Source organism: Penicillium argentinense, assembly GCF_028826775.1.
Source record: "Penicillium argentinense strain IBT 30761 chromosome Unknown utg000003l_segment0_segment0, whole genome shotgun sequence".
Classification (NCBI taxonomy): domain Eukaryota; kingdom Fungi; phylum Ascomycota; class Eurotiomycetes; order Eurotiales; family Aspergillaceae; genus Penicillium; species Penicillium argentinense.
The window spans coordinates 2,326,993-2,340,462 of NW_026622662.1; the positions used below are offsets into that span (position 1 = coordinate 2,326,993).

Here is a 13,470-nt window from a genome sequence, read left to right on the forward strand (position 1 = left end):
AGCTATATAGTGAAGAGGGGAACGCTCGATGGCTGCACGCGCTGAGACGTGCGGGTCGATTCAGCAGAAAAGCCACCACAAAACACACGCGTAGCAATCAGGAAACAGCGAGAAGCCCAAATGTAGGGGTCAGGTCGGGGAGGTGTAAGAAGGTGTATTCTAGAACTAGCTATCCGGCCACTGTATACTGCCGGCTATGTCACATAGTCTGGATGGCACCCATGTAGTAGGGGGAGGGGGTCTCCCCACTACAATAGTTACTTATGTTTTCAACTACCGAGCGGCGGATGAAGCAGAAATAATTACATAAATATCAATCTCAACCCATTCACATCTTTTTCTACAATTAGCACTATTTAGCACAGCAAAGTCATAAAAGAAACATCACATTAAGTGCAAGTTAAACGATCAGATAAAAGCACCTATGTTTTATAGAGCCAGTTGGCCTTTCCGAGGCCGAAATGTTCTATTATGCTCTTTCCAGTAACCGGAAGTCGAACCGCCCTCTGTAGCAGAATTTCCTAGCAATAAAGAAGCTTGCAGAAAACCTAATTTTGGTGACCTATATAAAAGTGTCCGACGAGCCGCTGACGACCCCGCGGAGCCCCAGCCACTTATCGCTGACCTCCACGGTGCGGTTGAGGAATGGCTCCATGGCGCCGGGCAGCCAGGACCTGCCAGCGCGCTCCATGACGAGTTGCCGGAGCGACTGCCCGGCGTAGAATGTGCCGTCCTGATCGCGACCGGAGAGCACAACGACTGCTTGCCTGTGCGCGTCGCGGCCGATACCTAATACGTACTTCTCGGGATTCAGCCCGTCAGAGCCTGCAGTCCCAGATCGTGGAGGGCGCCAGCCGAGGCGAAGTTCTCAGACGGGCCGCCGATGCTTCATCACAGCCAGCGAGGACGACCGGCTGCCCGACGCTGCCCCGCGCGTGTACATCGGCGTCCTTGAGTACGTCTTGCGCCACGCGAAGTGCGGGCTGGTCGGTGCCCTCGCCGATGATGAGCCCGGCGGTGGTCGGCACCTGGAAGCCCTCCGGCTGAGATCTCTGGTGCTGCGTAGGTGGCCACACCTGCGGGGCCGAAACGGCTCTCGCGGACCCGATCAAGAATGTGAACGTTACTAGCGATAGAAGACGACGGTGAACGGTGACCTTCATCTTGCTCCTCGGACATGCCTCTGCAGCGTTCCGAACTAATAGCTATTGAGAGACTGTAGTTCTTTGCTCTAGAAGGATATGGCCCTTGAATATCCTGGTCCGTGCTCTGAGGATACACGAGGAAGAAGACATAGCTCAGGGTAAGAAAACGGGCAGAAGTAGGACTTAAAGTGATGACTCGAAGGTCAATTATATATGAAAGATGCACCGATACTAATATTTCTATTAGCTTTTTTTTCTACCTTTTAAGTGTTAGTTTCTTCTTTCCCCGTGACCTTTATGTCTATCCTATGATTTTACTCTAGGAAGTGGTGATTTCTCTCATGGGTGCGCTACACATTCTTGACCAATTTTCGAATACACCATACAATCAGCTATTCCAACATTCGAGAGGATAAGGAGAAGGAGAAGGCTACTAATAAGGGGAAGCTTGACAAGGAGATAGAGAAGGTGTATGGTATTAAACCTACACAGCGGACTAAGGAGAGTCTCCAAAGGGCAATTTACAATGAGAAGGAAGCGAGGGAGAAAGGAGAGCTCTTTTATTTCTATTATTGGTTGATTTAGTTGATTAATTGCATGGTGTATTCGAAAATTGGTCAAGAAAATGTGGTGGTCAAGAATGTGTGGCGCACCCATTCGCTTCTCTCATGGGTGGGTCGCAGCATAGCGGAGGGCACAGATATATTTTTTACTACCGTGCCACGCCCCACTCTTTAAAATTAGGATGTAAGTGTAACATAATCTACGGAGTACTCCGTACTTTTTAAGCTATAATCAATGTAACCGTGATGCCTTTGAATTCGTGTACCTTACAAACCTATGCGCCACATGATAAGCCTCCGCTACATGGGCAAAGGAAGTGTGAATGCTGTCACCGGAAACCTAACGCATAGACGATGAGCAGCCGCCAGTACTATGCCAGGGCCAAACGCACGGGTCTCTAACGCCCTCTGCACGTCTGGTTGAGCATATAATGTTGTGCAAACATAAATGCTCGACCACGCTACTGTAGGGGACTATATTCTAAATATAACAAGCTCAATCTTAAAGTGTCGCTATATCTGTGTTGCTGTGTGTGTCTTTTTGGTGAAAGACCGTAGGCTGTCTATGATGAAGGCCGCCCAATCTCTCTTTTTGCTGTGTGCGGCCACGGGTATGGTGATGTCCCGACGCACTGGGTCTGTAAGTTCAACTGCTTACCATGCCCCTGAAACATAGTACATAGGATCTGACGCACGTAACTAGGACTATAGGTTTGTCGGACGGGTCAATCCGGAAACGAAGGAGCTCACCTGGGCGAGCACCGGTGTAGCTTTTACTTTCACAGGAACCACCGCTTCCATAAACATCAACAGCGCGAACGGCACGTCTAGTGTTGCCCTGTTCATTAACGATAACGGGCCCATAATCATACCAAATGTCAACGGCACATCCATTTCAACGCCCACGATTTCGCGGGGAACCCACGCCGTTGAGCTGCGCAAACGCTCGGAGTCAGATTTCGGCACGTTCCGTATCACCGACGTCACGACCGATGGCACTTTAGTCCCGAGTAGGGCACCGAAGCGGAAAATCGAGATCATCGGCGATTCGATCTCGGTCGGCTATGGTCTAGACGGCATCATGCCTTGCAACAACTCAGCTATTCTGGAAGACAATCCGAAAACGTACGGCGCTTTGGCGGCCAATGCGGTCGATGCCGATTACAGCGTCGTCGCATGGAGTGGCAAGGGACTGGTTCGAAACTACTATAGATCAACACCTCCGGACCAATCGCCAACGATGCCTGTAATCTACACGCGGTACGGCGCGAATGATACGGACGGCAGCTTCACCTTTCCACAGTCGTGGGTCCCGGATGCCGTCGTGATCAATCTCGGTACGAATGACTTCGGTTACGTGGGTGTCCGCGAAACCGTCGCCCCAGCAGACCTAACGGCTGCCCTCGTTGAATTGATGGAGAAGATCCACTGGCATTATCCATCAGCAAAATTCTTCCTAGTCTCCTCGCCGCTCTTAAGCGATGACTACCCGACGGCCGCCGACGCGCAGAAAACCACCCAATTGAGAGTGTACCAAGACGCAGCTGATCAACTCACAAATGTACCAACCCGCATTGTGGACTGGCCGGCGCAAGGTTCAGATACGGGCTGCAGCTATCATCCCAATGCGGCTACACAGGCGAAGGGAGCTGCGCTGCTTGAAGAGGCTATGAGGGATGAGATGGGCTGGTAGGATCATGCACGGATTGGATATTTTCTAGATGGTGGAATCCTCAAAGTCTCTATCTTGGGCCTCATCGCAATACCGCCACCCATAGTTCACTGGTTTCTATAGGCCTTGTATAAACTTATTGGTTAGAGCTCGGTTGGATCTCACTGGAACTTACAGCTGCCAGGGCTACAAGGTTATTCTGCTATGGTACACTGCCTTTGCTCCTATTTATTATCTCCTGATAACTACTAACTTCCTGTTCCTTATTTATTCCTTCTTGTCCATACGGCATACTTAGATAGGAAGCTCCATCTCTGTTCGTCCTGTTTGCACGATGCGGCCGAATTCTTCGGCCCCAGCAGCTGTACTCAGTATCCAGCCTATCATTGTAGACGGGCTGGCCTTCGGGCCCTTCCATCGATCTTTCCAGCTTTTCCTCGCAGGCGGGCAGAAGAAGAAGTGTATGGGGGATTTTGGCTTACCGCAGGAGCAGGTCGCAAGGAAGTCCCTGTGATGGAACCTCTTATGGTATTCTTTGAAGTCGCCATGGCCAGTCCGTGCGGCTATCAGCCGGCCGAGCATCCAGCGGGGAAGCCCGTGTTCCCGAGCGCGGCTACTCTTGGTGTGAGGTTGAATGTTTAGGTCCTGGTGTGACTGGGGTGCGTCTCTGGTGTACGCTGCGCGTGTTGCTGCGCGCGTCTGTTGCTTCGCTTCACGTCTGAGGTAGGATGGGGAGGGGGGGGGATATAGGAGCCGTCTAACGCTGCGCCCTTCTTTGCTAGCTCGTCGGCAGTCTCGTTCCCTACTATCCCGGAGTGGCCTGGGACCCAGCGTACCTCAACGGGCGTGCGTGGTGTGCTGAGGATATACGGAGTGTATTCCCACTGGGTAGTGAGGTTTTGGAATAAGTCGGTGAGTTCTCGTCTGTGTGGCATAGGCCTCCCGTCCGCGAGTAAGCTAGCGGCAGCGAGGTTATCAAGGAGGATAACGAGGCCGGTGGAGTAGCTTGCGCAGGATAGGTTAATAGCCGCCCGGAGGCCCTCTGCTGCGCCCATGATCTCGGCGTCGTAAACTTCCGTCCGGGAGCCAGCTGATCTATACCCTTGGGTGATAGGGATAGAGCCGTAGTAGACCACGAACCAGTACCCAGCCCCTTGGCTAGTGCGTGAGCCGTCCGAGTAGACCGTTATCCGTAGCGGTGCTGGTGCGTATACGGCCTTATTCATGTCCGTAGCCTGGAGCTATAAAGCGATAATCGCCGATCTTGATGAATCGATATCGAAACGTACAGTTCAGCGCATTTTACGGCGATTCAATCTTCATAAGTGGAAGTCAAAGAAGTGAATCCACTTAACAGCCGATGATGCAAAAGCCCGCCGAAGATTTTGCCGTCAGTGGATACAATTCGATCACTGGGAGGATATAATATTTTCTGATGAATGTACGGTGCAACGTGGATCGAATTCACCGGTTCAATTTGTCTTCCGGTACCAAGATGAGGCCTTAAGACCAGATCTTGTGAATCTTACTACGCACGGGCGCGATATATCGCTTATGGTATACGCTACAATCTGGATTGGTGGTCGATCGGACCTAGTGGTTATGGAACGGGTTTCTGATGCTCCTCGCGGCGGTTATTCAACGATCTCGTATATCGAAGCACTCGAGCAGGGTCTTCTACCGTTCTACGAGCCTAGTTTTATATATCAGCAAGATAACGCACCAATTCACCGGTCGGCAGCTAGACCTCGCCACGACCCTGATATTGGGTCCCCCCTACCGACTCGCGACCCGGACCTGAACGGTTCCGGGTCCGAGTGTTGATTTATAAGTGATGCTTCAATGTTCATGTTGTTTAGGGGAGTTGATTGTGTTAGATACAGGTAGACTGGTGAACAGATATATAGGCATGCACGTGATCCCAGCCCCCATGATTATCCCAGTAACCGTGATATTTCAACAGTCCGGGTCGCGGTCCGGGTCGTCAGGGTCACCCGCGGGTCGTGGCGAGGTCTATCGGCAGCTACTGAAGACTGGTTTGAAACGCATGGGATATGGGTGACGGAATGGCCTCCACATTCGCCTGATCTTAACCCGATTGAACCAGTTTGGAGCCTATTAAAACGCGAATTATTTAGGCGACATCCAAATTTGGCTAACGGGCGCCGGCGTAACGTTGACTGGATTGATTTTAAAGCTGCTTTAATCGATTCGTGGAACCATCTAGATCAGGATACGATTGACCGGTTGATCCTTAGTCTACCACGTAGGATCAAAGCAGTGCTAGCAGCTAGGGGCTGGTATACTAAATATTAATATATATAGTGTAGTGGGGAGACACCCTCCCCCTACTACATGGGTGCCATCCAGACTATGTGACATAGCCGGCAGTATACAGCGGCCGGATAGCTAGTTCTAGAATACACCTTCTTACACCTCCCCGACCTGACTCCTACATTTGGGCTTCTCGCTGTTTCCTGATTGCTACGCGTGTGTTTTGTGGTGGCTTTTCTGCTGAATCGACCCGCACGTCTCAGCGCGTGCAGCCATCGAGCGTTCCCCTCTTCAATAGATAGATTAGCCATTAATCTATGATATATCTTGATTTTAGTTGAATTAGATGCGATTTGGAAGCGTAGGAACAAATTTAGTACGGTAGGTAGGGGCTAGCTAAATTAGGAAATCACCCGTGTCAACAGACTTTTGGCCCATGAGTGTGACTTCCAGTCACTAAGGAGGAGGAGTTGGTCGTCCGCGGCTGCGCTGACCTGCTGGCGGACGGATAGGACGCGCATCGTGGCCGGGATAGCTGCCGGCGCTATAGCAGGCGACTTGCTTGGAGAGGAGACTGCCCTTCGTTTCAGTGAACTTCGAGGGAGGGGAGTAGGGGTGGCAGGATCCGAAGGGAGCTCGGAGGACTCGAGGAGATGCGGAGTTGTTGTAATTCAGAGGAAGATTGCTTGTATTCCTTCTGGACAGAAAACTTGAGGGTTTATATACACATGCGACCTCCAGATTGATTTCCAATCAACGCTGGTAATTCCGTGAGGTTAGGAATTGATTCCGTTACGATACGACATATCACAACAGGAGTTCCCGGGCGACGGCCGGCCGCCGGGGGGTCGTCGACCTCCATCTGGCGGGGAGGAGCGAGCGATTGTAGGGGTATATGGTATATATCGTGTTCTCAGGGCCTCTCAATGCCTCGTAAAGCGCCTTTTGTGTATCTGTCCTGCCGATCGACCGTTGTGACGTGTGGAGGCACGTTTCTCTTACATTTCATGCTGCCTCGGCCTTAGGCCTCATCACCTGATATTTTCTGTTATGCTGTCGGAACACAGCAGATAGGTGGATCCCCGGAGACAGGAGATACTATCTCCCGTCAAGATTAGTCATGTATTTTGAGCCCGTCCAAATTGCCAGTTAGGGGCCTGATAGCAAGGGAGACCTATTGTGATTTCCATTGGTGCACCCGTATGATCCACTTCGCCCTCGTTCCGTTAATAAATCCTAGGGGTCACGTGCGATTTCGCGAATTTCGTGGGCGTGGATACATACAAAGGGAGGAGTTTTATTGGGGTTGCCCACGCTGTCTCATGTGACATCTACACCGACATTACGGAGGGCTTCTTCCTCCTACAACTGCCTCGCAAGAGTCAGTTGCTCGCCTCTGGTGGTAGCTCGTCATCTCTCACGCAGTCAAGACTCGATTTGGTCCCTCCCACCTCCCTTCTGTATATAGAAATCAGCATTGCAATATACAGACACATTGCCTCCCTACAAGGGAGCGCGGACGGGCCTTCTCTGACGCTACAGTCTAATGCGTTTACGCATAAGACCGCAGCGACAGGTGACCCGTTACGGCCAAACTACACACGTTCCTGTTCCCATCTTGACTGCGAGAGGTCACCAATAAATACGCAGGCAATCTGGTTTTCCCTGTGACAAATCTCTTGTCAATAAAATGTGCGTCTCCACTTTTCCACCACACCAGAATATATTTAGGAATATGCATTCATTGCGTGGCGTAAATAGACTCCCCCTGCCCTTCCTATGAATTACAAAACCCGTCTGCCGCCAGCCATCTAGTCCAATCGCATTTTGACATAGGGCACCAGTGTCACAGTGCCAAGCAAGCCGTTATCGGTAATGGGGGGAGCAGGCAATCCAAATGCCGACATAAAAGCCATAGCCGGGATATCCACGCATTCAATCCCACTCGCGATGCTGGCAATGTAATTCCACATGGTAGTTGGAACTACGATCATGACCTGGTTAAAGCCCGTCTTCAGATACGGACCCAGGTCCACCCGCGGGGCAGCAAAATCAATTGGAGGGACATTCTGCCCGTTGACATAAACCCGTGCAGCGTGATAGATGGCAGGAAGTGTGAGATAGGCTCCGTCTGCAGAGACATTAGCCGGGGGCCAGCTGATACTTGTCGAGTAGTATCCCAGGCCGGACACGTTCCCCAGGGCCTCGATCTCAGCCCAAGAGACTAAAGAAGACAGTTGATGGGTTGTGTTGTGCTTGATGGCGACCGTGGCAGCATCACTGATATTGGAGGGTGCCTCCCAGTGTTCGGCCGTAAGTGTCCAATTGGACAGGTTAAAAGCCCCGTGTTGGTCCGTACCAGCGATGCTGACAGTTTTGCCGTTAGATACGGTCAGAAGTTGCTTGTCCTTGCTTCCTGATACGTGCAGCACAAAGCCGAATTCCTTGGAATAGTCGTATCCGACCACGGACGAGGGGAGCTGCGTAACGTGTTGCGCGGGGCTAGAGGCGCCCTTGATGAAGCCGATCACGACTGCCTGGTTAGCGGCCAAGCTGAGCGGAATGATAACTTGGTTACCCTGGCGAGTATATTCGAGTACTGGCTTTATCTGGCCTGTCCAAGGATCCAAGAAGAAAGGGGGTTTGCTGTTTGCAATGGAAACGGTACCAGTCGAGGCATTGCTATCGCAGAAGACGAAAGCATGGTCCATGCCGTTAATTGCATCCTCCCTCCAGGTAGAATACCACGTTCCGTTAGTCTGCAAAGCAACTCGTGGCTGGATACCGAGGTCCTGAAGTTTAGCGCCAGCCTCTCCAACCGAGATGCTGTAGACATTAGGGGACTGCTTCAATGCTTGAATAGCCTGTTTGATCGCCGCTGTATCTCTGCCGTCATAGGTTGCATAGACGCCAGGTTCACCTCCACTAAGGATCACCGGCAGTCCTGCACGGGCATATTTTTGAATATAATTCACACTGTCTAGGGTGAGGTTGCTGTTGCTAGTGATAACCATAGCCCTGTACGCAGGACCATCTGGCCCAAGGTTCTTGTTCTGCACCCTGGCCTGGGGCAGAGCAAAGTTATCCGGAGAGAGGTATGAGTAGGTATAGCCAGCATCGATCAAGTCGTTTGACAAGTAAAGCGTCGGGAAACTTGGATCGGTGCCAGACACCTTATTGTAAATAACAACGTCGGTGCGCGGTACGCCCGATTGCTGTAGATACTGGACGCGAGCCGTGTAGTTCAAGACGTCTCCAAAGCCGTGGCTCCAGGAGGGCTGTTTGTCAGAGTAGAGTTCCGAGTACAAGTAAGCGAACGCGGTATAGCCCGGCCAGGTAGTGCCATAGTAATCACCAGTATATGACTGTCCATGAATGACAACCTGATTAACACCACCTACCACAGCTTTATTGATAAAGCTCAACAGCTTGCTGTGTGGTAGATTGTATGCTTTCAACCTAACGGCCCCCATCTCGTTAGAGATAACACGCTTCCCGGCCAAGTTAGCGGGGCCGGTGAACTGCCTATAGCTATCAATATTGCTATTGAACTGAAGGGATTCACACTCTGGGACATTCACAAAAGGAATGTTGGCTTCCATATCCATTGGCAAGTTGTATGACACCTGAGCTGACATTTGTAGGTTGAGCTCTTTGTTGACCCAGCTCGTCAACTCTTCCAGGTAGCCACGGTAGGTTGTCACGAGCGCACCACGAAAGTCGTTGAAATAGCCAAGGCCCTGGTCGGGAGTGTCAAGGATGCAGTGGAACTTGCCAGGGGTGGGGGTTTGGATATTGATATTGTTGTCTCTAAACGTAACCAAGGGCAGGAATGGCTTCATGTTATAGCCATATTTGGATTGGAAAACTTTTGGAAGTAATGGGGTCCAGGATACATTTGAACGTAGCTCAATGCTATCCTCCCAACCTGGTAGATATGGATCAGCACATATCACAGTATTAAAAAAAGCTACCTTAAAGCGAGAGGCCGTCTTACCGTAGTTACCAACCTGCATCAAGAGATCTTTTACCCCATCTGGTAAAATATACTTCTCCCAGAACTTCGCTACTACCTGTGCACCCCGTGGACTAAAATGATCCACGATATACGAGCCATTGTCCCAGATGGTCCCGCCGTTACCACTAAGCACCACGTTTTTCGCGTGAGTGAGGAACTGGTAGAATGCAAACAGGCGATGCGAGGATCCAGCGGGAAGTTTGAGAGAGGCATGTCCCATCGAGGACACATTTTGCGCCCAGTCTACCAAAGTGCCATTTTTGAGCACAAAAGAGAGGTATGAACTTTGACTCTTTCCTGAGATAGATCCACCTCCCAGGCTGACATTCTGGGTAGATAGCACTTCGGCAGAGACTAGAGCAACCAGATCACCAGTACCCCATCCGGGAATCTGTCCTTCGAACGTACCGTTCTCGACAGGCACAGAGAAAGGTTCCTAGAAAAAGCCACCCGAGTCAGGATATACCTCAAGCAAAGACCGACGATAGCGCGTATAATACCAAATCCCACTGCAGCCCTTCATCGCTCGGGTCGGCCGGTACGCCTTGGCCTTGATTCGGCCCAAGGGGAAAATCCATCACCATGCCAGCCTCCTTATGTGCCTCCAGCGCGGCCAGGAACATTTTGTGGAAGGAGGGAGTTCCAAAGCCATCCCTTGCCCAGTTTGCACCCGTTGGTTTCGGGATCAAATCCCCGCCGTAGTTGTAGAACGGCAGAAACTCCACTCCTCCGGCTCCAATCGCACCAGCAGACTTAATATTATCCTGCACTGTCTGGACGTCAACGCCAGCGTCTGGCAACCAGTATCGAAAACGCGGACGAAGCCGGGCAGCGGGGTTATCGAAGGTACCTCGATCTACCTTTGCAGTGGTCTGGTCATTGGTGTCTGCTCGTGCCGGCTGCCAAAGCAGCAGCAGGCTCAAAAGACTGAGTGCGGGTGTCCACATCTTGAGAAATGAGGGAAATGCCTGAAACCTGCTTGGCCTCCCTTTGGATGTCGCAGCTCCTCTCCAATCTTTATATCAGTAGATCCGCCGGAAACCCCCGCACTGCATCGAGCTGTTCAGGATGATAAGAGAGCTTTAATTAAGTTTTAATTCGGGTTGTCTCATACCGAGTAGATAATAGATAACTTTCTCAATTGTGCATGATCCCCGCATGATCCCAAGGATTTCCTGTGGGGCATTCTATCGTTTCGCCGTTTGTACGTGCACAATTGGAACGAATTGGGTAGGAAGTGGGGACGTGTCACGGTGACAGGAGATAAACAAAGTTTATTACGCTACATGGTCGTTTCGACTTGTCCCGAGATCCTATACAGTCTTCAATAATTATGGATTTCTGTTTCCGCCTCTTTATCAATGTCTCGTGGTTTATTTATATTAGTTAGTAGACATTGAGGCGATTCTGTTAGTGTCAAGAGTCCTGTCTACAGTGGCTTAAGTAGCGCCTGCTGGCTATCGTATATTTGAAATCAGTCGTGCTTAGGATCGTGAGACCCTTGAAAATTTAGGTCATTGATTCTCCACCACATCTTGCACATATCCCTTCAGTCATTCATTTCAACCTGTTCTGCCATTGCCATCGCGATTACTCATTCAACCACAATGAACTTTTCCAAGCTTGTGGGCATGCTTGGCGTGGCCTTGGTTCCTCAAGTATACTGCAGTCAGCAACAAGCCCACTGCAATTCCTTGAAAGAAAAACTGCATGTCGCCAATGCAACGGTGTGGTTCACAGAATATGTACCGTCGGGAACCAACCTGTCTCTATCTGAAAATGATCCATCATGCGCGCTGGCCAGCCAAGTCATTGAGGTTGACATCTGCCGTGTCGCCCTGTTGGTGGGGACCAGTGTGACCAGCAACATTTCTATGGAGGCGTGGTTGCCATTCAACTGGACCGGTCGTTTTTTGAGTACGGGCAATGGCGGACTGGGCGGTTGCATCGATTATGCTGCAATGGCGTACACCGCACACTATGGATTTGCGTCCGTCGGCGCGAACAACGGACACAACGGCACCTCCGGAGCCCTTCTCTACAAAAACCCCGGCGCACTCGAGGATTTCGCATACCGAAGTCTTCACACGGGTGTCGTCGTAGGCAAGCAAGTGACCAAGGCGTTTTACGACAAGGCACATACCAAGTCGTATTACCTTGGCTGCTCTACAGGTGGGCGCCAGGGCTTCAAAGAGGCACAAGATTTTCCGAATGATTTCGATGGAATCGTTGCTGGCTCACCGGCTTTAAACTGGAACAATCTAGTCTCCTGGGCAGCACGTTTCATCAACATAACTGGCGTCCCTGGCTCACCGGATTTCATCCCTCTAGAGACGTGGCAGGTGATTGGACAAGCCGTGCTGCATCAATGCGATGCTTTGGATGGCGTCATCGATTGCATTATAGAGAATACAAATCTATGTCAATACCGCCCGGAGGCCCTTATTTGCGCGAGCAGCCAGACCCATAGCTGCCTCACGGGAGCACAAGCAAAGAAGGTCAGGGACTTCTTCTCGCCCCTCTACGGACCGAACAATACCTTGATCTTCCCCAGAGTGCAGCCTGGGATGGGGATGATGACTCCTTATGTTACCGGTCTACCATTCGCGATAAGTACCCAGTGGTTCCAGTACGTTGTACATGAGGACCCGAGCTGGAACCCAACTACCATCAGTTTCGAGGATTTTGCAAAGGCGACTCTGTTGGATCCTTTTCAAATTAGTACCTGGAAAGGTGACCTGTCGGGTGCTATGAACAGTGGCACCAAAATTCTTTCCTATCATGGAGAAGAAGATATACTCATTAGTCCCGAGAGCTCGACTCGGTATTATGACCACGTCTCACGAACCATGGGATTACAGTCAGGAACTTTGGATAGTTTCTACAGATTGTTCATCATCTCCGGCATGAACCACTGTGTTGGTGGTACAGGGGCAAGTTTCATCGGAAATATGGGACGCACTGTTGTCGACTTCACGCCGGAGAAAAACGTCTTGGCAGCGATGGTTCGCTGGGTCGAAAATGGAACTGCGCCCGATACAATCCTCGGCACGGCTTACGTCAACGGTACAAAGGCGTCGGGACAGATCGCCTTCCAGCGCAATCACTGTCGATATCCTTTCCGAAACGTCTACAGAGGCGAAGGTGATCCAGATCTCCCTGAGAATTGGAAGTGTATTTAAGATAATTGCAGTGGCATTGCATGCAGGTTTGATGTGACGCGATGTTTCAACATGCCAATACAGTGGCGTTCCATAAGTTTGAAACCCTCTGATCCTTACCGCCTATTTTTCCGCCTACAGCGTCAACGCCGATGTGCAAGAAATCTCCATATAGTCAATGCAAAGGATCGTGAAAAGTTTGCTTGAACTGAAGAGGTCTCTACTCCATAATCGACCACCTTTACCGTCAAAATATATTCTTGGGGGATGAAATTTTGACAATTGGTGGACCGGCAGAATATTATGTCATCCCAGAGATGGTTTCAAACTTATGGAACACCACTGTAACTATCATACATCTACATTACACAATCGGAGTGTATTTTTTATTTGTTAGAGGAAGGCAGTAGATCGGGGCAGTGCGCACCCCACTCTCCTTCCTCTCCACTTCTCGCTCCTCTCCTTCCTCTCTCTCCCAGATATCTAGATGCCAATACAGTCAATCATCTGCCACATCTGCCACACTTTCCACACTATCTAACATTATTAATGCAAGTAAATAAACATTTTATGTATACGTTAGCCATGCTATGCTTTTTCTAATGCTAAGAAATCCCATACTACCGAGAATCAAGCA

General features: G+C 50.5%; 5 protein-coding genes across 5 annotated transcripts; 2 read left to right on the top strand and 3 right to left on the bottom strand.

Annotated features, from left to right (window-relative positions):
- Positions 1–562: 562 nt before the first annotated feature.
- Positions 563–1,163, bottom strand: N7532_002958 (uncharacterized protein; the record flags this gene model as incomplete). Its single annotated transcript, XM_056615452.1, has 2 exons — positions 563–825; positions 875–1,163. 2 exons carry the CDS (start codon positions 1,161–1,163, stop codon positions 563–565), a joined length of 552 nt encoding a protein of 183 aa, XP_056478424.1.
- A 1,113-nt stretch (positions 1,164–2,276) lies between these two features.
- N7532_002959 (SGNH/GDSL hydrolase family protein) lies at positions 2,277–3,401 on the top strand (the record flags this gene model as incomplete). The annotated part of the gene is made up of 2 exons (XM_056615453.1): positions 2,277–2,348; positions 2,412–3,401. 2 exons carry the CDS (start codon positions 2,277–2,279, stop codon positions 3,399–3,401), a joined length of 1,062 nt encoding a protein of 353 aa, XP_056478425.1.
- Positions 3,402–4,018: 617 nt separating this feature from the next.
- On the bottom strand, positions 4,019–4,606 carry N7532_002960 (ribonuclease H family protein; the record flags this gene model as incomplete). The annotated part of the gene is made up of 1 exon (XM_056615454.1): positions 4,019–4,606. One exon carries the CDS (start codon positions 4,604–4,606, stop codon positions 4,019–4,021), a length of 588 nt encoding a protein of 195 aa, XP_056478426.1.
- A 2,859-nt stretch (positions 4,607–7,465) lies between these two features.
- Positions 7,466–10,619, bottom strand: N7532_002961 (uncharacterized protein; the record flags this gene model as incomplete). The annotated part of the gene is made up of 3 exons (XM_056615455.1): positions 7,466–9,582; positions 9,652–10,108; positions 10,173–10,619. 3 exons carry the CDS (start codon positions 10,617–10,619, stop codon positions 7,466–7,468), a joined length of 3,021 nt encoding a protein of 1,006 aa, XP_056478427.1.
- Positions 10,620–11,279: 660 nt separating this feature from the next.
- N7532_002962 (feruloyl esterase b) lies at positions 11,280–12,854 on the top strand (the record flags this gene model as incomplete). Its single annotated transcript, XM_056615456.1, has 1 exon — positions 11,280–12,854. The coding sequence occupies one exon, from the start codon at positions 11,280–11,282 to the stop codon at positions 12,852–12,854; it is 1,575 nt and encodes a 524-aa protein (XP_056478428.1).
- Positions 12,855–13,470: the final 616 nt, after the last annotated feature.